We start from the raw sequence: 27721 nt of genomic DNA on the forward strand, positions 1-27721 counted from the left end.
CCATCACAAATATTTCATCTATCACTCCATCAACCTTTCCACGGTAACATTCTCTATGCCATTTAACTCTCTTCCTACGCTTTTCTCCCTCTTTTATGTATCTCCCTTCCTCTTTCCTGCCGCCTCACCCTCCCTCCCAGTCGTCCCTCGCTCATGCAGAACTATCCTATCTGGCTGGAGTGACTGCAGCAGATGTAGCCAGGCCACAAACATCTGCTTCCCCCTGTACCGCCACATCTCTATTCTGCTGATCAGACTAAACAATTTAACTCCCCGAAGCTTGCCGTCCTTATTGCGGCCTTAATGTGCAGCTGGGCAGCCTGTGCAAAAGAATCACAGCTAAATATGTTGCTGCAAACACATGAGGCATGCACTGGATATCCCAGGGCCAGATTGAAAAGCTGTGTTTCAAATTAGTTCAAGTTTTAGCTGCTGGGTATGGTTGAGCGATATGAACAAACAAACCCTGCTGATAGAAAATCTTCCTCAATAGAAATGCTAGAAAGAGCTCGACTGACACGACTATAAACAAGGAACGAAGACATCAGTGGTGGGCCGATGATTTGGCCCATCTGGCCACAAAGTAATTGAGACAGTCCCAGCAGGGTGTAGGTTACTTAAAGTCTGCAACAAAATAGATGATGTATACTGTTAACTAAGCTGAAAAAACCTCTGCCAATAAAAGACGAGGAAATACCACAAATTAGTAGGTAAGCGTGTTACCTGAAGCGACACCATCCAGTAAAACATCCAGTCTCAAACACATCGCCCCCCCCCCCCCCCCCCCTCAAATGTGCAGCGAAGCAGGAGAAACAACCTCTCAACAGACAGTCATGATGCACCAATAGGTAACAAATGAAGGAAATTCATTATTTGAATATTTTCTATTTAATTCAGACTGGCTTTTTTGTATCATAAATGTACTGAAGTAGATTCTACTTTATTCTGACCACTGGTAGCACTACGGAGCATGCATTTTATATGTGGGTCCCTGTTTTGTCAGTTCTTGTGCACGCAGGTGACATTATGGACATTTTTGCCAACACCTTCAAATTATTCTACAGGTTTCAATAATTTGAATTGCAAATATGTTTGCGCAAAGGAAATGCATTCAACACGTTTGATAGTCCTCAAGGATACTCACAGTACTGAATGTGAATACATTGAGTGGGACACTTTTAAGGTAACAGTGAACCGAAATAACCCTTAAAAGATGCAATGTGTAATATCTGGCCAGAATATTAGTTTCAAAAAGTGACCCAACATATCAACCGAACAGTGTCTAAGAAGAAGTAGAGCTGCCCTGAGGGCTTGTCGATCACATTGAAGGTACAGAGTTCGTGTGTGTTTCGATAGTTTGTTTATTGGATTAAATTCAAAGTGGCAGAGAAGAGAAACCGACCCTTATTTTCATTTATAGTGGCTCTGGGAGACGGACCCTCAGTTGGCAGTTATCTGTAGGAATTAGCATTCTGGGGATCTGACCTCGGGTGACTGCCCCGACACCCACCGGATCAGCAAACACTCCACTGGCCGCTAACTAAAGATTAATCTCCCAGCATCGCCGCTCGCTCTCCTCCCGTTGAAGTTGTCTCCTGGTGGCGGAGATGACGAAGCGAAAATCTGAGTTCTCTCATTTCTGCCACTTTGCTTTTTATTCAATAAACAAACTATCAAGACGTACACAGTCCCCGGCTAGTGCCACGGCTAACACATAAATGGCTGACGTGAACTTTAGGCCAACGACACACGAGGACATTATAAGATAGCAGTAAAAGATTACTGTAAATCTATTACTGAAATTTTACCTTTAATAAGTCCCCTTATTAAATCAAGACTAATCATAAAGATGTAGCTTAAGAAAGTTTAAGAAAGATTTTTATGCGAGACAACTGAAATAATATAATATAATAATATTAAAACAAATGAAATCTAGTGCATACTGTGGACAGTATAACGAGTTGTTTTTTAGACAAACTGCATAATAAGGTCTGTTTGTGCAGAATGTGAGGAAAAGCTTCCCTCAGCGTATTACGGTAGGGCTGTCTGCTCAATCTCTACATCAATCTCTGTATATACTTGGATCATTTGGCGGAACTCAATTTGCATGCTCATGCTTTGCATAGGGGGAAGGTCATATCATAAACAAGGTTATTTATCACATCCATACACAGATCTCTAACAGGACAAAATTAACTTCCGAGTCCAGTATTTATTCTGTCAATGAAACTCTGAAAAGAGTTTTTGTTTTGTTCAGTTTTTTGCAGGAATGCCAAAACAAAATTCTGTTCTTCAGTCCAGTATTGCATTCAAAGAGTTGGAATAAGAACTTGGGTATTTATCTACCACACTATCTGCAGTCTTTAACCGTACTCTTTGCAGGTATGGAGTCTGTTTTTTTGTGAAAAGGCGAGTGAGTGCAGTTCAGCGCAAGGTTCGCAGCAATCCTTCACTGTACTGTTAACATTTAAAAGCAGCCAGGGGAGCTGTGCTGAGCTCTTAAAAATAACCAATTCTCATCTCTGCTGCCGACACTCCTGACCTTGGACCATTATCATTGCGGCACACTCAGACGGTTTGGCATGCACAATCTGTACAGAGAGCCAGCACAATGCACATACAAAGAGAGGAAACAGAGAAGGGCTTCAGCCAGCACCAGCACACAATGAAAGCATGTGTGAAAGCGACGGCAAACACAATCTTTCTCTCTCTGAAGAAAGAACAAAAAGCTCCTTCTCACTCTCTCGAACTCGGTACACGCACACATATACAAACAAAACAAATCCGTGACAGACGGCGCAAACTAAAAAGGCCTCCTAAATAATGCACGATGCCTTTTACATGGACCTTTGCAACGCTCCACTGTCCATAACTGCTGTACTCAAGTCAGCTACGGGAACTGATGGGAGGTATTGTGTCTGACTTCTGGCTGATTACCTCACCTGCGTCCGTGCAGGATCCAGGTTTCATCGACCCAAGGATGACATTAGCACACGGCGCTTTAATGTCATCTCGATGGGTCCGTTTCACAGGGGGAGATTAAACGTAATCGTGGACTCGCAAATAATCCATCACGGCAAATGCCAAAACATCAAGGGGTTTGTCAGTAATAAGAGAAGCTGTGTCGTGTCCCAGCGGTCAGTTCAGCGGGGCTTTGCAGCACTGTGACAAAAAAAACATTCAGTTTTGCATCTAATTTGTTTAATATGTAAATCAGCATGTACTTTAAATCCCGTCTTTGTCTTGATTGAGTGATCTGTTTTACTCGGCCTTGTTGCTAGTCACTGAAACATTTAAACACTGAACTACCTCAGCGGTAACAGTGAGAGTCACGTGAATGGGATTATCGCTCCTCACTTGCAGAAATGTTTAGAACCGTTTCATTGTAATTTCCATGATATCACACCACATTTTCATAGTGTTTACGGTGTAATTGTCTGTAGCAGCCACTCACTGTATTTCTTTTCAGTAATTACCCATCAATAGTGCAGTTTTTTGACGTTAGTGGCGGGGTACGCCATTACAAACGCTGGATTGAAATTGCCTTCAAGGGATTCGCGAGAAATGATACATGTGTATATAAAGCATCACTGTTTGTGATTGTTTGTCATTGTGTCTCCTCATTTTACTACTAACACAAAGCTACAGCTTCACATTAAAAACCCATCTAACCACAGGGTGGCTTTTATTGTGAAGCAGTGACAGGAAATGCAACGTATTCCTTCCCACGGTTAGCTTTGACATCAGCTGTTTGTCAAAAATGGGTGAACAAAACAAGACATCAAATAATTTGACAGCAGGAGTGAAACAAATTAACCAGGATTTATAACATTAAAAATGAAATATCAAACAAAAATATTTGTAATGTCTTGCAGTATGAGGTAGACAGTAGCTTCATTGTTCTATTGTTGGATTATGTTTCATTACATATGACAGCACGCCTTCATCATCACTGTGCTCAAATTCCCCTTAGTTAGTCTGTAGCATGTACCCATAAACCACGACTCAGGATCCAGTAAACTTTGAGACGTTGACGATCAACATGGCGCGTCAGTTTGAAGTAAAGCTCTCTGCACTTCAGAACGTCATGAAACAGCCTCTCTCCAGAGCTGGCAAAGACATGTCTGACAGTGAACACATTTGAAAGAGCTCTTAGGTGTGTTTGATGTCCGCCACTTGAAATCCCTCCAGAACTGAACACTTCACTCACAAGACACCCCACACGATATTTGCATTATATTTATATAGCCTACTATAAAGGTAACATATTTGCTCACTTTCACTCGTGTTTGAATCTTTTTATGCATATCAGGCAACACAAAAGCATCTCATTACTATAATTTCATGATTTGTGATCACTGGTCAGAGGTGTAAATCAGATATGTTACAATCATTAAAGCTATAACTTAACTTCACAGAGCCACTCCCCGTTTAACTTCTTATTTTTGACATGAAAAGGCTGTTACAACACACGTTGGCGTCACACCAATCTGTCGTTCTCGCACCTCATCTTTCCCTAACTCGTGAACGAGACACAAAGGTACTTGTGTTCCCTCACGCGGGGCAGCAGCTCAGGCCCAACCTGACAGACCACAGTTTCTATGGTAAAGTACTACGGCCTGAGATTTTGAAATGGTGACTCTCATTCCAACCACTTCACACTCTGCTGCAGAACTCAGTGCTGGAGATCGAGCTCCAATGAGACCTACAGTACTGCATCCTCAGCAAAAAGCAGAAATACAATCATGAGGTTGCCAAACTATAGATACACACATGCATACTCCAATCCTCAGCTCCACCTAGATATTGTGTCCATGACAAGAAACAGAATTACTCACAAGTCGGACTTACTATCAAGGTTACAGACAAAGTACTTTCTATTACAGGTAGCCTACCAGATGGATTGAAGCAGAAATCTCAGCACTCTATAGTTCATGACTACCTGCCACAAGACACCGTCTCAAAAATGTAAAGTTGACAGTTAAAGCACCACCATCTCGCCAAATTGCACCACATTCGACACCCACCGAGTGTGACGCAGATCGGACGAACGGTTCTCGAGATATGTGAAGAACACCGAGACAGAGATTCCTAGCTTTATGTTTAGATGGCCACCCTCTTGTAAGCCAGTCCATAGGGTCTCTGCCTGATCTCCATGTGATATTGAACAAAAACATCCAGGGCCTTCAGACTTTAAATGACTTCTGTTGGACAGAAGGGCAGGTGTCCTTGGAGTACATATAAAGCCACTCTCACACCAGCACACGTTTGTACATCCAAACACCTTCAATGTCCTGGTGATACTGCTGTAGCATTTCCCACCAGCACATTGCCCCCTTCATACACACAAACTCTATCAGCAGACAATAAAGTTCATCAAGGGTAGTCTCTTAATTTTGTTTTGTACAAACCGCACCGTCACAACCTGGATGCTTGTTATCCAATTAATGAGAAGTGGGCTATTACTGCAAGGCTTAAGTTTAAGGACGGTGTGTAAAATGACTAATCCGTAATTAATTTCTATCTTATTATTAAATCTTTAAGATGATATGAGACGCTGTGTTTTCCCCCCTCCAGCTCAAGTAGATGTGATTTGAAATGTCTGAAGGCTCGTGGATCTGAGAGGTTAGCTGAAACTTTACTAATCTGAAATAACATCACGCTAAGCTGTGATCAAATCTCACGCTATCACTTTGTAAAACCCTTTCTTCCTCCCCCACTTTTCTTTCATCAGCCCTTCCTTCTCATTTTATTGCTGCCGGCTGGGAATCAAACCCGTCCCCCCTTTTAACAGTGTTGTGCTGTTGAGATGGAACACGGTACCTTGTTGACCTCCAGGATTTCTCTCCTCTCCTCGGTGGCAGGGCGGCTCTGGCCAGCTGAGCGATCCTCATGTTTAGAGCTGTCATCATCCACGAAGGGTATCAGTTGCTGGAAGGTACAGCAAAACAAAAACCTGGCAATATTATTCACTGTAAAGCAAGCAAAACTCACTCTTAATGCACTCTTTTCTTGTTCCTCTCTGCTCTCATTCTCTCCATGATCCAAATACATTAAAAGCACAGTGCTGCATATTCACATCGTTCCTAATATGCCCTGAAGAGTGCAGTCATAGCTCAGACTTCTGTGCATATGGGCAAGCTCAACCTATGAGTGCTATCCCACACTAAAAGATATCCCTGTGCTGTCTGATAGTCTTGTTTCCCTTTGAAGTGGTGAAAATGGGGATTCTGTGTTAAGCCCTCGAACACAGGATGAGCCTCACCCGTCTCTTTCCAACGTATAGAGAGACGGTACGGAGAGCGAGTCGGAGATTAACTCCCTTTTAAACGCTCTGTATGCTTGACCTTGTCTGCTTGACACTACAGCGAGGCTGATGTGCGAGAGAGCCCTCCGACGGGGTCACCTCCCCGCTGCTTTGCATCACACTGCCCCCCGGTGGTCGACCTCGGGGAGGAGGCGTGCGGGAGGCCTGCTGCAGTCGCACGTCAAGCAGTGTGTCTTGAGAACGCACCGTTCCTCGCACGACGTGCGTGATTGATGATATGCTCGCTGATCGCTGTGGAGCTCCTGAACGGACACACATTGTAAATGTAGACAAATGTCTGCGCTGTTGTGCAGAGTTTCAAGGAAATACATAGCATCACTTATGTTGACGTAAAGTCAATTTTATAGTTTAACACTCCACAAAGAAATCCACAAAGCATTCTCAGACCTACGACACCACTTTGAATGGGTTTTGACTGAAGGTGCAAAATTATCTGCAGTGGTGTTTTACACTCTCTACCACTTCCTTTCCAAAACAGAAACTAGTCACACCAGACAAGCTCACAAAGTCAGATTGGGGGGAGACTCTACGAACAACTAGAAGCCATAAAGTTGGAAAACACACTTTTCTCCAATAACGACTTTGCACGATGCAAATCTATATCACGCGAAGTTCCTTAGAACATTCGGCTTTCCTACATCGTTTGACCAGAGGTTGTGCAGCTGGAGGAGTGGAGGCGCTGCGGACAATAAACAGTGATTGGAATAAGCTGCTTCTTCTGGAAGCAATGACTGAATGGTGTCTTAGTGCGGCGGGAGCTGGCCAACATCGAGGATAACATGAAAGTAGTGCGAAAAGAGGAGAGGACTGCAAGACGATGAACAAAGTGTCAGATAGGCAGAGGGGGAAAGAGGGTTGAAGGAGAGCAAGAGAGAGCGAATACGAGGCACAGAAAAAGGCAGGGGGGGGTGGGGGGGGAGTGACAGTAAGATGTAAAAATCTGGACAACTTTATGCACTCCTGTCAGATTCCAGACGGAGCTTCACGCCAAACTGCAAACTCTGACTGTTGGAGGGAGACGAGACAGCAAGGACATGTGCAGGATATTATATCAGACAAACTGTCTTTGGCTCGAGGAAACTTTAAGTAAGAAAAGAGGAAAGTTTCTTTCATTAGATCATTTCAAACTGAAGCCAATAACATTGAATTTTTAAAAAGGTAGCAGGCTGATTTTGGCAGCTTCTGAGGGGAAAATGAAATATGCTGAGTAGGGTGGGAAAGATGGACGAAGAGTGTATTTGTGTGTGTGTGTGTGTGTGTATTTGTGTGTGTGTGTGTGTGTATTTGTGTGTGTGTGTGTGTGTGAGTCATAACCCCTGCCTCTTCCACAGAAAGATGGATGTGGTTTCCTGCCTGACAGAGAGGAATGGGCTAATGAAGTTCTCCAGGTTGCCTCGCCGGGACAAAAAGAAAAGGGTAGAAAACGCAAACCGAAAACATATCAACAAACCAAGGGGGAGGACGTGTAAGGGGAGAGGGAAATGAAATGGCATGGCTGGACAGTGCAGGAAATGACAAGGGGGAGGAAGACTTGCACCACAGAGAAAAGAGAACAGAAGAGACAGCTGCAGAGAAAGAGAGCGAAACAAAGCCAACGGGAACAAATACACTTGAAAAAAAGAGAGGGAGGAAGAAGGAAATGGGGGGGGGGGGGGAGGCAATATTGAGCAGGTATTAGAGAGAGAAAGCAGACAAAAGGTGGAAAAAGAGGGATATGAAGAAGTGAGAAGAAATACAGAAAAGGAGGGAGCCTGAGAAAAAACGAGGAAGGAAAAAGCAGCAGCGGGGAAGCACAGAACGACAGCTGGAACGAAAAAGGGGAAAGCGCTGACGTGTGATTTTGGTCCAGCTGTTCATTAAACGGGTCTGTTGCTAATTAGGCTGCAATGAGGTCACACTACCCGAGTCATTGATTCCACTTCCTGTTTCAGGCAGCCAATAGTGAGCGCCTGTCAGGCAGGCACCTGAATTCTGTGGGATGATGATGAATGACATGCGTGCCGGGGCCAAAATCAACAAACCCTCAGCCCCAGACAAACATGGCGAGCTGAGCTATTGGCCGGTCAGCAACAGGCTGGGTCTCAGCCCCACGGGGAAATAAACAAACATTTGAATATGGTGGAAATAAGAAGGGGGGGGGGGGGGGGAATAGCTAGATGGTGCGATGACTCAATGAGGGTTTACACCATTACAGCACAAAAGAAAACACTAAAGTTTGAACCCTTTCACAGGCTTTGATTTAGGGGCGGAACTGCAGACGAGATGAAGAGTCGTTCCGAACAGCCAGCGGCTGGATCGTTAAAAAATGCTTCTGAGCAACTGTATTATTCAATTCGCAGAAAACGTACGTGGTGGCAGCCATCGCAAATTAGTTCCAATTTGAGACCGGTCCCCTCCCACATCCTCCTTTATCCTCAGTAAGAGTCTGGTGAGAGAAAGATTAGCTCCGAGGCAATCTGTAGAAATTGGGAAGGGACTGCCGCAGTCATAAATCCAATCAAACAGTGGTGGATAGCCTAGCTGTAGCCCTGCATGGAGCCGCGAACAGTGCATGCCCACTGTGTGTGAGTGCATTTGTGACATGCTACAGTGCACCACGTGCACATTAACGTTGTCCTATATTCATTGGGTGTGTGTCACAATTGTGCACATGCACACGTGTATTTCTGTGCGGGCAGGCCGGGGTGGAATGTGGCCGAGCTCAAGTGCTGTTTGTGGACGGCGGCCGTACGCGGCGGTAAAGAGACTCTAGAGACTCGCCTAAAGCGGAGAAAAGACAGGCCTGGAGGGAGTAGGTGAGATAAGGGGGGGTGGGGTGGTTGCAAATACTTCCTGTAAACTAACAGCTTTCTAATTTAGCAGGCAGATTGTGTGAAGAGCTGGGCTATATGAGGAAGTGGCGTATACAGCATGTGTTGACATTTGCATTCTGGAAGGGTTAATCACGTCTAATTAGAAATGTGGTTCCACCACCACACCACAGTCGTTAGAGCCACATCATGCGAGCTGATTGCAGAGGTAATGTGTACAGTGCATGTGGTGAATTATATCTACGGAGTGAATATTCACACCCCCTCTCCAGGCTTCAAAATAAACCTCTCGACGGTGTTCATTCATTCATTCCTTCATTCCGTCTTTACAAGTCCACCTCAGATGCTGCGCTCACTCCTCCCGGAGCCCGCAGTGATGCAAGCCTCTCTTGTGAGCAAAGCAAGCAAAACTTGATTTGAGGTCGGGTGAGATAGGATAACATCTCAGTGACAGGTGAGAATGTAATGATCAATAGATCAATATAAAACCTGAGAACACGCCCAAGCATACCTCGCTACCTCCATACAACGATGTTCTCTGCCTGTGAGGCTGAACCTTGTTTACTGTCAGATTTACGGTTTATTTGATTGATTCACTGTCCGTTTTTGTTATTTCGTTTCTATTGTTCTGCTTAAGTGTCATTGCTGTAAAAGAGCACTGTGTCCTCGGACAACCTGTCCTGTTCAAATAAAGATGAAATAAATAAAATGCAGTCACATCAAAAAGCCATTCACTACTGCATAACATATTTTAAGGTGTGTAATAAGAGCGGGTGAAGTGATGATGTAATAAAAGGTAAATAAATAATAAAAAAGTGGTAAATATCATTGTAAAATCATCCTTCCTTTTTGGGTAGTAACCCAAATAAGATAAGATAAGACTTTATTCTGTTGTATGCATTTAAAAGGCACATTTCTACTACAGGTATGTTAAAAAGTTGTACATCTTTAGTTGCTACAACCTCTCTCGTAAGCACTAATTACTGAGTTTATTAGGACAATGATATTTTTTTTTACAGTACAATGGTTGTGCAGAACGTGCACTTGCTGGGTCCGCATTTGCTCTTATTTTGAAATTTCTCTTAAGTTTACGAGTGGTCATATATACGTATTTGGTCTGCCGTTTGAAAACCCGATGTGAAATACACTTCATAATGATGTTGACATTATCCTGTTCGACTCTGTGATTCAAATATAACTACATGTATTCCCATAGCCCACCAATCTCACCTTTCGTTTAAATTGGCTATTGATGCTATTGTATCACACCACAACATCAATACAAACATCTTTAACTGCAACGCGCCTGAAATCATTAGATCCTCTCCCGTTGTAGTCATCGATCGCCTTGCTGTGCCATTTCTCCTTTATCTCAGTGACAGTATGACTATCAGCTGTATGATTAACAGCGCTCCTTATCCCCCCCCCCCCCATTCCTGGGCTTCAGCAGGTCCCTAAATCATTAACAATGATAGACTTGCCTTTATGTATCTCCAAAAGCAGGACTTTAATATAGGATATGTGGGGCAGGATGCGTAGCCTAATATGTTATTATTGGGGCACGAGTATGCCAATTTACAATTCTCATGAGCATGTGCTCATTTAAGCCCGGGAGGCATTCATCGTGTTTATGCTGCTGATTTATCACCACAGTTATCTGAAGTCAGGAGCGTTTTCTATGAAAAGCCCTCACACAACGCACCAGGATTCACCACTGTCCTGTTTTCCAACTCAGCTACACTGCCCTGACTACTACATCCGTCTGTGTGACACATCCAGTGTGTGCTACAGCAGAGACATGGCCCACGGACTGTCTGTTGTACTTATGGACTATGAGTTATCACTATAAGTACAGGTGAGCAGGATTCTTTGACTCGTTAAGACTTCGTAATGTGCAAAAACGTATTCAAACCGCACACTTGCTCTCTAATCACAGAAATAAAAGAAGATCAAAATCTCGTCGGTGTCACCGCGTCTCACCTCCGGAGGCACGGTGTCCATCCCGGCGCAGTTTTCGTTGCATTTGTCGTAGACGAGGCGCAGCTTGCGGAACAGCACAGAGAGCATCCGTAGGTGCTCCTGTAGTTTCCCCAGCCTGTCCCCGTGGGTGTTGGGGTTGTAAGTGACTCCATTGGGCAGCTGAGAAGCAACACAGAAGGACATGTTGGCGTTAAGCAAAGTACAAGCGCACAATTTTTGCAAGTGCTACTAAAAAGAAACATCCGTTGATTGCGAAAGGCACCGCAAACCCTCTGTTGCTCCCTCACTAGTAAGAGTTAATTAGCAGCCTTCTACTAATGCACAGCACTTTGAAAGATAACAAAGTGATAGTTTCCTTTCTACTTACGATGGAGAGAAATTGAGCTGTAGAGAAACCTTAAAACAAATGTTTTTTTTTTACATGTTTGTATTCATGCAACAGTAACTGGTCTTCATGAAATCCCAGTTTAAACCACAAAACAAAGAAGACTCCGCTGATTCAAAAGGTTAACTGCTTCAGCTGCTGCACTTTGAATGCTTTCACTCACTCTCGTACTGAGGCAGCATCACTGGCTTTTAACTTCAATGGCTGTCAAAGAGTAACAAGACATGTTTTTACTGAGAGCATCGACAAACCTCTGGGGCAGCATTGTCTGATTATCAACATCCTACATAACATGAAACGGGCCTTCAGGGCAGGCAAAGTGAAGAGAGACAGGCACACAAAGAAAACAGAGAAACAGGGCGGGGAGACAGACAGAGATGGATAAAGGCACGTAAGATAAATAAAGAGTTTTTATGAGTATAAGGAAAGCCTGTGATCTAAAAAAACAACAAGTCACATCAATGCTGTTTGTGCATTCTGTGGCTGAGGCGTGCTCGTGATTTTAACAAGCTGCAGGAGGAGCGTCTCAGAGTCACCATCAGAGCTGAGCAACATGTGAACTGCAGAGCAAACCGATACCCTCGATCAAATCCTCGAGGGATTCACCGGCTCCAACCTTTAATGTGATTCGACAACTTCCCGCCCTCACTTGATTGCAATGTACCGAGTAAAAAAAAAAAAAAAAAAAAAAAAAAAAAAAAAAAAGAGACATATTTGAGGCAGGACGTTGATAACTTTTCAAACAACATTCTATGTGCGACAAAGTCCCCCAAACAAAATGTTTAGTTAGAATTAAAAGTTGGTCTGTGGCCTTGATCATCTCTCTTTATCTGAAATAGCTCCGTCTACATTATGACAACAAAGACAGAAAGTAGTGCCGCTTCTACAAAGACAAATCACTGGAAACATGAGCGCAAAACCCTTGTTAAGCTAGTGTTGGATTTCCTATCATGAACACATTGATAACACTTGTTATTCACTGATGGGAAATATGCATCATTAAGCCAAAAGCTTTGATAATAACAATCTAGCTGCACTACGTAGCTGCTTAGTATATATGCGAGAGATTGTTGTGCTGTTCAACTCTGTGACACTCAGCCTCTCCTCACAAATGCAAACACTGCTTGGACCCCGTATCCCTAACATTAAGCGTTATATTCGTGACATTTTTGCACCGATTCATAATTAACACTGAGGAAATTAGATAATAAATCCATTCTTTGCGTGCCTTAATGCTCAAGAAATCTGAAGCTGAGCCTGAGAAGAAGAATTCTGCATGTGTGCCACTGACTAAGACCAAACATTCTCCTACATTACCGACAGCAGTTTTGTTACTTGCATAATAGTGATCTGTCATGTTACGATCAACCCCATTATTCCCATTTTAGAATATTGCTGTCGTATTTCTTTATACTTTGTTTTTTGGCTCTTTGTAATTACATTCTGCTGTTTAATATTTTGTATAGATTTGTTTAATTATATTGTGTCTCCGTATTGCAGTTTTTGCTCCTCTCATGCTGGTGTTTTTATGGCAATAAAAGTGTTGGTAGGGCTTTGGGAAAAAACATGCAAATAACAATAATAAAAAGACAAAAGGAGAGGCACACAGGAAACTGACATTTTGACAGGCGTGTAGCCAGAGAGTGAGACAGACCTGCATGTTCCTGAGGAGCTGGAAGATCTCCATGGTCCTGAGGACAATGTCTTGGACCGTCTCCTGGCCGATGCGACACAGAGAGGCCGTGTTGACATCCCGTGCTGCCTGGGCCTGCTGCTGCGGCTGCTGTGGCGGCGGCGGCGGTGGCGGAGGCTGCCCGCCAAAAGGCGACACGAGCGGAGGGGTTGTCATGGACACAGCAGGTGAGGATGCTGGTGGAGGAAGCGTAGGTCCAGGTGAAGTTACCCGTCAGGCTGTTCCACACCAGCACACCCTTACATGCCTACATGAAGTGCAGCAGTGGGAGCAAGGGGAGGGAAATGTTGACAAAGAGGGAGAAAGTAGGAGTGAATGAAGGTTTGAGATGAGGCGAGTAGTCACATCAATGTTTAAGGGTATTGAGATGACATTTAGCTTGAATCATCAGTCAAGTTCAATTCATTTATTGTTCTTTTCATAACAATTACATCAGTCGCTGGCAATGAAAGTCTTTGATCTCAGACTCACTCCAACAATGCTCAAACAAAGAAGTATAAAAAGAAAATCAAAGCAGAACAAATGAGAATCCAAGACACAGAAATGTGCAGAAGTCAGACTTAGATGTAAAATATGACATATTAAACATAAGATAAAATACCTATTTGTGTTAGACAGCAATTGCAAAATGAATAAACTAATGTAAGCACAGTGGTGTGGTTAATAAAGTACACCATTTATACACCTAAGCAGTATAGCTCTCTAAAAGCTTCACAGCTGTCCCGAATTAACTAAAACGAGGCGCTGCCTAGATAAACACATCCGACACTGACAAAGTCCATGAGCTAACGCTTTAGCCTTCACTAGAAGTTCAACACCAGGGTTTGAGAAGCAGTTAAACGCGCCTTTACATCAGTACAAGTCTGTTAGATGTTGCCCCGGACTTCAAAAACCGTACCCGAAAGCATCCAGTCTGATATCGGGTTAATTAGCTACCATGTAAACGTGGAGTGGAGGACACCAAAGCTAAGTGGACAGTCACACCACACACGACAGCTTTCTCTCGGTTCATCTTTCTGTGTCTCGTGTCATTATTCCGGCACGATGTGAAGCTTAACACCGAGGTGAGTGTTCATATGTATTCAATAGCACATTAGACAACGTGTAATGTTACCTGTGTGTTGGTAATCTTATCTGTTTTGTTGACATGTCATGCTCCCTGCTTTGCTCCTAGGATTTTCAGCTCCAGCAACTATCGCGAGAATTCGTCTTGACACCGGGACTGGTTACGGTAAATGATGGAGTAGATGTGCCACTTGAAAATGTCATTTTTTTATTATTATTTAATGGGATTTTCACTAAAGAATACAGTATAATCTACACGAACTCATATGTTAAATCCTTTAAGATAACATTTGACCCATGTTCATCTTTTTAAATTGATCCCCCTCTCTCCCAATGTTTCGAAATGAATGACTACATTACGGTAAAGCAAGGCGCACTGCAAATTTGCTCAGGCTATTCAGGGGAAACAGCGCCTTATGCTGGTCTACTCTTATATTACAGTTAATTCTCACACATCTGACTTCATCAGCCCTCAGGCCAATTTACACCACATGATTGCTTCTCATGGGTATATGTATATAACTTTTTTAGTAGGCTAAATATAATTCAAATTCAATCCATGAATGGGTATGTTGTCTACTTTGTGTTAAATAAAATCCCTCAATGGATCCATTCATCCATGTATTACTTATATTGTACAGCTGTGCTTGGATTATTTTGTGAATGATCAGAATTTAAATCAATTGGAAATACAAGAGGTGTCAGAAATAGACATGAGTCTGTAAAAGGCTGCCTCCTCAGCATGTACTCTGTTGTGCAGCAGAAATACTGCTCTGACTTACGGAGACTGGAAATAAGCGCTTTATTGAAAAAATGAAAGGCTTTGCCTTCAGGCTTGAGTGGGGCTGAAAAAGTAGATTATGATGCCTATTACTTAATTTACATTATTCATTCAGATTTGGGGTTACGGACTGGATTTCAATTTCTTCATTTTATGTAATAGTAACCTGTAGTCATTTCCTTTCCCTTATTCTTTCTCAGAAAAAAACACCCTATTTGCAACATGCAAAACGGATATGTAAAACCCTGTGTCAAGTTCACTTGACTGCCCACAACTTCCTAATTGCAGAGAGAGTGCTGGTTATCTTGCCAGAATGAATGAGCGTTACTTTTCCAATCCCCATCTGCAATAAAGTCAGACCAACTGAGGCATGCCATTTGGAAATGGGTTTCTCCATAATGATCCAGCCTGTCTTCTTATTGTGTTTAATTGGAACAAGAGAGTAATGAGAAGGTGAGTGGTAGGAGGCACGTAGTGAGATGAATATACTTTCCCGGCTCTTTTGCTGAATTATGCATTTGACATTATAAGAAAGAATACAAAAAATAAATAACCATGTTCATTCACACATCATAATCATGGAAAAGGTTGGAAAATGTGTGTGAATTTGTGTGCATTTTCATTGTGTGTGTGTGTGGGTGTGTGTGTGTGTGTGTGTGTGTCAGTCATGGGGGCAGGGCTGTGAAGGAGGCTGTCAGGCCCTCAGTTACTTGAGAGATCATCTGTCGCTGATCAAAGGGGAAAGAGAAACAAGAGAATGTATTGATCACATCAAGGCAATCTGATGAAAAACTATTGATTTTTCATGTTAATGTCATCAAACCTCACTGAGACCAAACATTCCTGTAAATTCAAACCTTCTAAATCAAAGACCTTTCATTCATCACAGGGCAATGAATCTGATTTCCTCAGTGTGTCTCCCGCAGCATGGGGTATGCTACATCATGTGACGCTGAATGTTATTAGGGCCTCTTCTTGCACAACAACAACAACACAGATTACCTCTAAACTGACGGCACTGCCTCATCTAAACCGATGCCGGGACTTGGACCTTGAAGATGAGAGGGCGAGACAGCAAGAGGCAGACAGAGAGAGAGAGAGAGAGAGGAGGATGCAGTGGTAGTGAATAGAGGAAAAGAAGCAGAGAGAGGAGAACCAGTAAAAAAAAGAGTTGGAGAGCAAAAGGTAACAAAAAAATCTCCCTTGTAAAACAAACCGTGTAATATTATTAGCCGAGGGGGTATCAGGACTAAAACGGATTTTCTAGCCACGTAGTGCATTACTCATGCTTTAATTGAATGTGCACTGATCTGGTCCCTCCGGGGGTTAAGTTCAGATGGAGAGAGAAGGGAGTACAATGGTCTGCTCTGAAGGCAGCTGCATGTAAAGTCCATACAACCAACTGCTCATGGCAACGTTCACGTCTGAAAGTCTGTGGACACAAGCATGAGATTAGAATAGCTGAAGGTACGGGATAAAGCTGTGTGGGTGGGAGGGCGACCACTTGGGTTGGTGTACGCGTGTGCGGTTTAGGAGGTAGAGCAGGTTGTGTTAGTTAGAGGGTTGTTGGTCTGATGCTCAGTTGTCCCCGAGGACCTTTTGTTTGTTCAGATGTTTTTGATATGTTACTTTTAGTCTTACTGTATAGAACTTTTTTAACTTAATTGCCAGTAACACGCATTGACATGCAGTAAACATTACTAAACAAAACCATCAACATGCATGAGGTTTGGCCTCCCTTGACATGCTCATACAGAGGTAGAACACATCTTACACATCTAAATAGTAAAGTACAGGATTCCTGACTAAAGTAGTCAAAAACTGATGTCCGTCTCCTTAAAAATAGGCAGTTTTAGTTGTACAGTCATGTGTTCCATCATCTAAATGTTAGACTGTATATTTAATAACCCTTTAGAAGCAGCGGCCCACAAGTGAATCATAAGTCAAAATTGCCGGCCAGGTACATTTAAAAACGATCTTAATGTCAGGGAGGTGGAGGAACGTTTTAGGGATCCACATGCCCCTCAAGACAATGGATCCATCCGTGGGCTTGTTGCCCAGCAACAGAGGAGCTGGTGTAGGCAGTGAGGGTTTGAACGGATACAGTGCTTCATCATGTAGGATTTTATGACATCGTAAATCAAATTTTGAAAGCAAGACTCATAAGTATTTGAAAAGGAATATTTTATTGAATATTTCACTTCACCTTGAAACTGCACAAAAGGCAGTGGCGAGACACTTTAATCAACATACAGTACATGTGCTGCTCTCATAAACAGTACTTCTGAGAATGCTGGTGTAATAGTCACTGAATAGAAGTATTTATTGTTTGATATTTACATACTAAATTGTGTGCAACCGGCTGTATCCCATGTCTTGATACAGTAGGTTAATGCTCAAACAAACAGTACTTTCGCTTTACATAAAAGGTCACAAGGTGAACACAGTAGTTAAAATGTGCATTTAGGTTAGTGAGTAGATGTTAAGTATGTAATTCTAATATATATAGAGATGGAAACAAATATGCCCAAAATGTCCCACGCGCCCAACCCCCAGGCAACCACGCACCACCATCAGAAGTAATCACTAGGTAATGTAATCATATATATATTATTTAACAATTTGCGAATTTGATTACCGGTACCCCAGCAGAAGCCTTTGCTCGATTAGAGGAAAAGGCCAATTTATTTTCTTAAATTATTATGACTTTATTACTGTAATAATAATGTAAAATATTACAACTTCTCAGAGAACACAGACATGTGGGCTATGAGCCAGGGGTTCATAAATGAATTTAAATGATTAAAAGTATCACTGAGGTGAATAAGTGCCACATGCACATTTAAAGAGGTTACTTCCCCCAAACAAAAGAGGACGTGAGAGCAAATCATGCCTAAATGCGTGTTCACTCAGAAGGGATAACATCAAATGAGAAATTCATCAGTAAAAATTTTAAAACAACGCAGAATGCCCGAGTCTTACTGCATTATATGCCATTATATTTTGAATTGTCAGCTCTCGCCTGAATTTATCCAATTTAGTTATCCAAAGTCCTTTGCACAAAAAAAATTGATAAAATCAACAGAATGCAGAAAATCAAGTATTTGATGCTCAAGTTTTCACTAAAAAAAAAAAAAAAATTCAACAAAATGTATTGATCCATAAAAGGATGAATTTAGTTTATTGTGATTTATATTTCAACACGAATACACTTAAAAGCAAATAAATCTTAGGAATATTTTAGTTAAAACTTCCCGCACAGGGAATGGTGTGGATCGGGAACCTTTCTTCTGAAATAATTTAAAATCATGAACAAGCCCTTCACTCACATATTTCAACGTAAATATTTCTTTGGAAGTATCAACACACGGGCACAGCCATTTGACTTTGGCATGAATGTCACAGTAAAAAAAAAAAAAACTCAGGAACCAGAGAGCAGTGCCGATGTTACAGCAGTCAAAGCGTAGCCTTTTACTCTGATGGGCTCGGGTAAAAAGAACTACGGCAGGTTCCTACATCTTGGGCTCCTCACACAGGGTACATCCAGGCTTCAGGTCGGCCAGTCTCTCCATTTGAATTGTAACAGAGTGGAAGTTGTAGGAGGAGATACAAGCCTGTGTCATTTCTCTTAGGACCGTCTGAGCGTCCACTGTCTCGTCTGTGGAAAGGAGAGGAAGACAACGCAAATGTCAGTGAAATTGTTAGTCGCCCCTGTGTGTAAATATACGTGTGCCTTTAAACGGTTCCAACGCAAGTAGTAAAGAGAAAAAAGCCCAAAAGGCCCAGTGGCAGGCCATTGAGGACGAAATACTCATTCATACACTATATGGTTACCAGTCGTGGAAAGTAACTAAGTACTTTTGCTCAAGTACTGCATTTACAGTGGGGCAAAAAAGTATTTAGTCAGCCACCAATTGTGCAAGTTCTCCCACTTAAAAAGATGAGAGATGCCTGTAATTTATCATAGGTACACTTCAACTATGAGACAGAATGGGGGGAAAGAATCTTTTTTAATTTTTAAAGAATTTATTTGCAAATTATGGTGGAAAATAAGTATTTGGTCAATAACAAAAGTTCATCTCAATACTTTGTTATATACCCTTTGTTGGCAATGACAGAGGTCAAACGTTTTCTGTAAGTCTTCACAAGCTTTTCACACACTGTTGTTGGTATTTTGGCCCATTCCTCCATGCAGATCTCCTCTAGAGCAGTGATGTTTTGGGGCTGTCGCTGGGCAACACGGACTTTCAACTCCCTCCACAGATTTTCTATGGGGTTGAGATCTGGAGACTGGCTAGGCCACTCCAGGACCTTGAAATGCTTCTTACGAAGCCACTCCTTCGTTGCCCGGGCGGTGTGTTTGGGATCATTGTCATGCTGAAAGACCCAGCCACGTTTCATCTTCAATGCCCTTGCTGATGGAAGGAGGTTTCCACTCAAAATCTCACGATACATGGCCCCATTCATTCTTTCCTTTACACGGATCAGTCGTCCTGGTCCCCTTGCAGAAAAACAGCCCCAAAGCATGATGTTTCCACCCCCATGCTTCACAGTAGGTATGGTGTTCTTTGGATGCAACTCGGCATTCTTTCTCCTCCAAACACGACGAGTTGAGTTTTTACCAAAAAGTTCTATTTTGGTTTCATCTGACCATATGACATTCTCCCAATCCTCTTCTGGATCATCCAACTGCTCTCTAGCAAACTTCAGACGAGCCTGGACATGTACTGGCTTAAGCAGGGGGACACGTCTGGCACTGCAGGATTTGAGTCCCTGGCGGCGTAGTGTGTTACTGATGGTAGCCTTTGTTACTTTGGTCCCAGCTCTCTGCAGGTCATTCACTAGGTCCCCCCCGTGTGGTTCTGGGATTTTTGTTCACCGTTCTTGTGATCATTTTGACCCCACGGGGTGAGATCTTGCGTGGAGCCCCAGATCGAGGGAGACTATCAGTGGTCTTGTACGTCTTCCATTTTCTAATAATTGCTCCCACAGTTGAATTCTTCACACCAAGCTGCTTACCTATTGCAGATTCAGTCTTCCCAGCCTGGTGCAGGTCTACAATTTTGTTTCTGGTGTCCTTTGACAGCTCTTTGGTCTTGGCCATAGTGGAGTTTGGAGTGTGACTGTTTGAGGTTGTGGACAGGTGTCTTTTATACTGATAACAAGTTCAAACAGGTGCCATTAATACAGGTAACGAGTGGAGGACAGAGGAGCCTCTTAAAGAAGAAGTTACAGGTCTGTGAGAGCCAGAAATCTTGCTTGTTTGTAGGTGACCAAATACTTATTTTACCAAGGAATTTACCAATTAATTCATTAAAAATCCTACAATGTGATTTCCTGGATTCTTTCCCCCCATTCTGTCTCTCATAGTTGAAGTATACCTATGATGAAAATTACAGGCATCTCTCATCTTTTTAAGTGGGAGAACTTGCACAATTGGTGGCTGACTAAATACTTTTTTGCCCCACTGTAAGTGCAACTTGGAAATACTTGTTCTACTTGAGTATTTCTGCTACTTTCTATTTCTACTCGAATATAAATAATATTGTAAAAACAAACTTTTTACTCCACTTCCTTCATCGACAGCATTACTGGTTACTTTCATATATATTGAATGATATTTGAAAGCATAAAAAAATGCCTGAGAGCCTTAATGCCTAATCATTTTTATTATTTGAATTTGTCACCCGACGCCTGAACTTAGTGTTCTCCTTCACATAAATTAAGACATTTCCATCATAAATTGATGCGTAAAAGTTGGACTCTGGCAGTTTCATCTCACCTATGGCTACGTGTGCAGTCAGTATAGTCTGGTTCATGGTGAGGGCCCAGATGTGAAGGTTGTGGACCGCCTTCACCCCCTTCACGGCTAGAAGACCATCCCGCACCTCACCGTACTTCACCCCCGCAGGAGTGCCTGAGTCAGGAAGATGCACGGCTTAGTGAAATGATGAGGAGCAATGAGGAAAGAGAGCTAGAAAACTCTGTATGTCGTTGTTGTTTTTGGACCAGAGAACGAGAGCCTCACCATTCATCAGGACAAGAAGAATATCCCTCAAGATGGTGATGGTGGTGCACAAGACAAATATGGAGAACAGGAAGGTGCAGATGGGGTCAGCGATCTTATATTCTGGCTGAAAGAAACAAATCACACAGACAATATATTGTATCTTGGCCAAGGCATCAAAGGTTTAAGCTGAAGTAGTTTAAAGTATTTTTTCAGTAATAGTTATGAGGCTTAAGGGACGCAGGACACTGACCAAAATAAAAAGCTTGAATTGCAAACTTTTACAATTAACTTCATTGATTGATTTCTGGCAGTTAATGCATTGGCCAAGTGATGCAGTAAAATGTCTAATTAGATTGCTTATTGCTTTATTGGAAAGGAAATGGTTATATATAAAATCTGCCAAAATGAATAAAAAAAATTAAAAAAACTGAGAAAACTTTGCTGAACAATGGTGTATGCTGCTGATTTGCACTCTGTTGCAATAACAAACCAAGCACACCAGAAAATGATGAATTACATTTCAAATTTTCTAAAATAATCGTAACAATTACAAAGGACGAAAGTTATACCTCTCTTATAGTCTGTTGACCCAATTTCACAATGTCTATGCATTTCACACCTACTCTACACGCCTCTCTTCCCCTCATGGGTTGAAGTTTCACGCTGCCTAGAGAGAATCCTGACCTTGAAGAAGATAATGATGGCGCTGAGAAACACGCTGACGCTCTGGAGAAGATCTCCCAACACATGGACAAAGGCCGCTCGCACACTGGCGTTGTCCTGCAGAGCCCTCCCTCCTGAAAAGAAGTAGTTCAGTAACGGTGCAGTTATACTACAGAATACTGTGCTTGGGAGATTATACAATGAATTAGTGTGAAGGCTGGAAGCATTTTCATTATTCCTCCAAAACCCCTTTTTGGCACTCCTTACACTTTTTTTATTTAATGTAGAAATATTCATTCAAACATCAAAATGTTCACCTCAATGCGTAAAAGATGTAACTTCTGTCATACATACTTTTCACACTCAAGATATATTCAATGTTTTGTGCAAAATGTTCCCCATTCAGATGCATTTTAAACTGCTATCTACTCATTCATACATTCACACAGAAACCCCATTCAATCTTTAAAATGTTCCACATACGTATAATGAAATAATGTCGCTAGCAAGCGGACTTGCACATCTGGCTACAGGAGCCTCAAAGTGACAGGAACTCTTAACCAACTGCCTCCACAAAACCTTTCTGGAGGACAAAATACGTTTCAGTTATCTAATCTGCTTCCAGTCTCATATTTTTGACACAACACACACAAATTAAGTGTTAATCAAGGGCTCCCAAATCCTTACGGAAAATATTTCAGCACTAGTACAGGTTTTTGTCTGAGAAGCAGGGGTATGAGAGGAAGCTCAGGATGAGAGGCTTTTAAGCCAGCAGTTCAGCGTAGCATCAGTTTTTCAACAGACCTTGATAAAGTCTACATCCTTTATATTTTATTGGCATTATTCAACTTTGAAAGCCGGGAATTTAACGTGGCATCAGCCTTTCAACAGACCTTGAGATATTCCATGTCTTTCATACATTGGTATTTTTCATATTCTAAAGCCAGCAATTCAGCGTAGCGTCAGCTTTTCATCCAGCATTCACACCGACACTTCTTCAGAAATGGCTTTTTCTAGTATTTCATTGTTTCATGGACAACATTATTCCTTATTTCGTCACTTTCTTCTCAAATAGGATTTTTTACGAGGAACTTACCGTTAGCAGCCCTGTTTTGCTCGGCGTCTGCCTGGTCATCTCTCTGGTTTGTGTGGTTTAAAACTTGATTGTGCTCGTTCCCTTTCTTGTGGCTGTGGCCGTGTGAGCCGAGACCCGCGTGGCTGTGGCCGTGGCCGGACTGGTGAAGGATGAGGGCCATGCTTTTGAGAGTAGGAACAAAATATTTTCAAAGTATGAATCTAATCAGCTCCAAGTACAACATACTACAACACAGACTTTTTCAAGAGTCCCTCAAAGTAGATATGGTATTGCCCTCCTGTCTGTATTGGCTTTAATCAAATCGGGAATATTCAAAGACGCACTGCGCGCCGATAAAAGCAGTATAAATGAGAACCGAGTGTGTACTCACAGAATATTAGCCAACAAAGCACAACCAGAGGTAATGAGCATGATAGTGCCCTCGATGGTGAAGTCATTGTTGATGAGACGCTCCACAGCCAGGTAAACCAACACTCCTGTTACCAGCCAGATGGTGAAAACTGACAGCAGAGAACCCAGAATCTCTGCAGGGGAGAACAAATGAGGAGGAAAATAAATCAGGAGAAATATCACAAGAGTCGTGGTAAAATACTGACTGAAAGCTGCTCCAGATAACAGAATTTTCAACTCCAAATAACACAAAGAAGAACTTCAAAATTGCTTAATATTGAAGTGAAATGAAGTGACAAGACTGTACACATGCCGTTTAAGTGTAGAGGTAGACTACTTATCGGTCCAGCTCTAATTACAGATGTTCTGGTCAGATTTTGACCGAAGGACAAAAAACTGATGGACAATGAAAAAGTGAATGCATTACAGCTCTGAGTCTAAGCAATATGACAACCCGATAGCCATAATATTATGTTTGCTTATAAATGGAGACACTAGTGGCTGCGCTATGTACTGCCGAGCTGTTAACCGTTTAAAATAAGTGTCTTATCAGTAACATTCATGGTCAATATTTACAATTTATCTTAAAGTTACACATTTTAAGGTCTGCCTGAAATTAACGGAATGACGTCACCTTTCAGGTGAGTGTACCGCCTCCATCAGAAAAACTAAATCATTTTTAGTTTACGATATATTTAGAATACTTTCACCGTTTTATCTTGCCATCAGAAAGCCATTTCAGACGGGGAAACAAACGTATTGAAAGTAAAACGTATTGATGCTCTCTTCTGTTGACAAAATCAGTATAGATGAGTTAAACTTATAATTCAGTTCCAATCTCGGCTGTTTGTGGATTTGAAACGGACAGATGGATCGACGTACCTGCGCGATGCCAGCCGTAGCTGAGCTTGTGTGTGGCAGGTCTGGAGGAGAGCCAGAGGGATAACAGGCTGATGAGGAAGCTGATGAAGTCTGCAAGCAGGTGGGCAGCATCTGTCATCACCGCAAGACTGCCTGCTAAATACCCACCTTCAGAAGGACAGGCAATAAATCAATATAAATATCAGGCTATTGCACTGCTGAAATGCTTGATTGATACTAGTGTGGAAAAAAAGAACCAAAGAGAGACAGGAGGACAGTTTGACCTGAATAAGCCACAAGAATTTAATAATTGAATTAACGTTGGTTTAATTAAATAAACCAAAAATTGCACAAATCTTAGCGCTATATGGAAAGCTAAAGGACCCCCGAAGTTTTTACAACTCCTCATGAGGCGAACATGAATGTCCAAATTTCATGACAATCCATTCAATAATTGATGACACAAATTTGAACTTGATAGTTTCATAGGATTCATAATCGAGGAACTGTGAACGGCTGTACCAAACTTTAGAAGAAATAAAGAAGTATATGGAAGAGTAGATAAGCAGGCGAAGTGAAAGGAGATGAAGACGGAGGAAAATACTAAACATTCAAGAGTAAAGGAAAAGGCGAATTAGTGAGATGTATGTGAACGAGTGAAACATCTTTACATTTAATCTTAAATAGTTCTTGAGTTGAGCAAAACTTGATTGTTTTGCCTTAAGCATTACAAAAACGTCAGCCAGTTTAAACGTTAAGCCTCAAGTGTAAATTTAAAGTCAATACATGGATCACATTTTAAGTTGGAGATTAAAGTTTTGGTGCAAAATAATTGAATTTTATCCAGGGTGAGAGTAAAAACTAATCTCACGTTTAAAGAGAGGTTTAAATGTAATCCGACTTACTTTTAAGATAGTGTTAAAGTTTGGTGCATCATGATTTATAGTTAAACCGTGATTAAAGCGAGTTTAAACAAAATGAATCCTTGTTGGTGTAACCAAGCCGTAAAACAGAAACAGTTAAACACCTGATTAAACTCAATCTAATTCAATACTTTATTGCCACGTCATCCCAGTTGGCTAAAAGTGTTGCATGTCCTGCAGATGAAGCTCTAAATCCAGTTTTTACCAAGTTTTTAAACCAAGGCGATTGACACGACAGAACAGCGAGACAAGCAGAAGGACTCACCGACGATTTCACCAACCATGAAAACCAGGCAGATGACAGAGACCACGTACAACCTCCTCCTGGCCACTTTCTTCTCTCGGTCACGATCCTCCTCCGCGTGGCTGTTGTCGTGGCAATGCTTGATGCCACCAGTGGCGTCTACCTGGAAGGCCGTCTGGTTGGGCACACTGGAACGAACATTAAAATAAATAAATAAATAAATAAATAAATCAGAACAAACAGAAGATAACTTCTCTGTGAATGTGGCTATTTAACATTTGTTTAGAGCGCAACAAAATCCAAATTCATTCAATTTCCTATGATAAAGAACAAGAGAATGTTTTGCATTATTGTTTTATAAATGAGTTTATTGATTGTCAAATTTGTTGGCAATAAATATTATGTTCGTCCAGTTATGTTTAACCCAATCATGTTGTGAAAACACGGTCGTTCTCCTTTTCACTCGGCCCTGTTCCCCAACATTAACGGTGTTTTTATGTCTGCTTAAATATTCATTTCAGTCCAATGTTTCAGTTTATTTGACACTTTTTTCCCATTAAGTTGTACAAATGATACAAGCATGTCTAGTTTCTTTGTTTTTGGGGGTTCATAGGGTTTGTTGTTTCTGTTGCGTTTGGGATGTTGTGGTGGATCAGCTGCTCAGTAGCTCAATCAAGGAAAGTGCCAACAGGTTTGCTTACTAATAATGTCCTCTCGTAAGGGACTGGGCTCTGTTAAGATGTAGGAAGATAGGGAAGCTCTGCTGTAAATTAAAAATATCTGGTGTTCTTATAGATAGACTGAGATGTCACTTGGAGATTAATGTTAGGTTCATTATTCTGTGATTTGGATGCTTGCTTGGTTTAGCTCACCCTAGACATAGCAGGTAGGTGAGGCCGAGAAGGTAAAATGCCATTCACACTGGAGTAACAGGAAGGGAGAGAAGAGTCGACAGCTTCTATTTTGCCCTTTATTTTGGGTCGGGGGGGGGGGCACTACACACGCGTAGCCTTTTTGTCATACTGCAGCTAATTTGTTGTGTTTACAAGTGTCCAGATACATACTGTAGATCAGATTATTTGAAAACAAAAACGCTTTAAGAGTGGATTAAAAAAAAAAAATCATAGGTTTGTTTTACTCAAACGACATTAGAGTTAGTCTACTTAGTTGTTTAAACAGCACTGAGGAAACAATTTGAAATGCTCAGCCAAAGTGAAATCAGTGTGCTATCACCAGCAGCACCAACAAGAACCAACTTCATGATCAGCTGAATGCAACCTGAGAAAATGAGCAGATAAACTGGGTTTATCTAATAACGAAGTAATTGTTAGGATCATCCTTTATTTCTGTTGAGGGACAAAACATCCTGTTACGATATACACATATTTAAATATTACTTAAAATCAATACCACAGGGAATAGCCTAGAGGTGATAAGCTTCAGTGCACCTCCCATTTCCATCAGGGATGCAAGAAGTCCACTTCTGCGCCAGTGACTGTGTTTTGCGCACTGCTTCTCAGACCAGCAGACTGGCCCCGTGTGGAAAAAAAAAAAGTAGCCCAGTTCATAAACAAGGGAACGTGGGCAAAGACAGTGCCAACAGCACAACTGCATGTAGGCCGACGGAATTTTTTTTTAAATATTCGACAAAAGTTTGATACACTTTCTATGAGATCTGTGTCGCTAAAAGTCACTGAACAGTTTGAGATTAACGCACAGCCTATATAAGAAAGCATTGGCCAACGGACAATTTTATTCCAATTTAGTGCAAATGAATGAATAAAAGTTTACCTTCCCAAACCGTTATACGAGTTCTTCAAGTCTGACACCAGTCTCAGTCTTTCTGGATTCTTCTTTTTGAACATGATTGGCTTCTTGGAGAACAACTAATTTAAAGAAATCCCTCAAAAGTGACAAGACTAAAATAAAAACATGCTCCAAAAAAAAAGTCCAAATTCAAAAGTGACTTACAAATACGTCCAAGAAAAGCTACAGTTGTGTTCATCTAAACGTAATATCTATTTATTGTCGAGGTGCTCTTAAAGTTGCGTTGTCTCCTCTCGATGAACGCTCACCAGCAGCTCTGATATCCTGACCGACTGGCCGGGGTTCAAACACACGCGATGCGGACAGCCATGTGATCGCTACTGGGGACACGCACCGTGTGCAAATGCATCGCCGCCTGCGGAGCGCTTCGAGACGAAAAAGAGCCTTCGCTGATTAAAAGTCGAGATGTTAAAGTTCAATAAAAGACACCCACTCTCTATAAAGGTTGGTTTGTATGCAATGTCATATTCTCTTATATGTAGCGCTAAAAGTGAACGATAAATTCAGCTTTTAAGTAAAAGTTCGAGTGTGCACTCATCATCTCAATCAGGGGGGGGGTGTTTGGTTGTTCAGCCGGCTAGAACTCATTCTGGACCCGCCCACCCTCCTTGAGCAGCCGGAACTCTGCGATTATGCAATCAAACTAAGGGCCGCGCGCGTGTCTC

The 27721-nt window shown here is 41.9% G+C and overlaps 2 protein-coding genes across 3 annotated transcripts in view; both read right to left on the reverse strand.

Annotated features, from left to right (window-relative positions):
- The window catches only part of med30 (mediator complex subunit 30), a 31480-nt gene extending 17082 nt beyond the window's left edge, over nucleotides 1-14398 (reverse strand). The window contains exons 1-4 of one of the 2 annotated variants that reach the window (XM_031866486.1): nucleotides 14311-14398; nucleotides 13158-13443; nucleotides 11119-11277; nucleotides 5824-5931 (exon numbers count right to left, since the gene is read on the reverse strand). In XM_031866486.1, coding sequence (XP_031722346.1) covers nucleotides 5824-5931; nucleotides 11119-11277; nucleotides 13158-13352 — 462 coding nt within the window. In that variant the 5' untranslated portion in view covers nucleotides 13353-13443; nucleotides 14311-14398. Of the gene's footprint in view, nucleotides 1-5823; nucleotides 5932-11118; nucleotides 11278-13157; nucleotides 13444-14132; nucleotides 14254-14310 lie in introns of those variants that run through there. The other variant, XM_031866487.1, reaches the window with a different exon arrangement.
- A 3796-nt stretch (nucleotides 14399-18194) lies between these two features.
- On the reverse strand, nucleotides 18195-27593 carry slc30a8 (solute carrier family 30 member 8). Its single transcript, XM_031866519.1, has 9 exons — nucleotides 27021-27593; nucleotides 25251-25417; nucleotides 24084-24230; nucleotides 23182-23335; nucleotides 22812-22972; nucleotides 21737-21849; nucleotides 21071-21176; nucleotides 20825-20959; nucleotides 18195-18700 (listed from the first exon to the last, which is right to left on the reverse strand). The coding sequence occupies exons 1-9, from the start codon at nucleotides 27092-27094 to the stop codon at nucleotides 18555-18557; spliced, it is 1203 nt and encodes a 400-aa protein (XP_031722379.1). The 5' UTR covers nucleotides 27095-27593; the 3' UTR covers nucleotides 18195-18554.
- Between the last annotated feature and the right edge of the window lie 128 nt (nucleotides 27594-27721).

The sequence above is a fragment of the Anarrhichthys ocellatus genome, unplaced genomic scaffold (assembly GCF_004355925.1).
Source record: "Anarrhichthys ocellatus isolate YVR2014 unplaced genomic scaffold, GSC_Weel_1.0 scaffold35, whole genome shotgun sequence".
Lineage (NCBI taxonomy): Eukaryota > Metazoa > Chordata > Actinopteri > Perciformes > Anarhichadidae > Anarrhichthys > Anarrhichthys ocellatus.

What these genes read in the sequence shown, in the direction of transcription:
- slc30a8 (XM_031866519.1), bottom strand. Translation starts at nt 27,094, where the DNA reads ATGTTCAAAAAGAAGAATCCAGAAAGACTGAGACTGGTGTCAGACTTG. An exon ending in CATGGTTGGTGAAATCGTCG is followed by an intron (nt 24,231 to 25,250) that starts GTGAGTCCTTCT and finishes GTCCTTCTGAAG; the next exon opens with GTGGGTATTTAGCAGGCAGT. An exon ending in GACTGCACACGTAGCCATAG is followed by an intron (nt 18,701 to 20,824) that starts GTGAGATGAAAC and finishes TCCTTTCCACAG; the next exon opens with ACGAGACAGTGGACGCTCAG.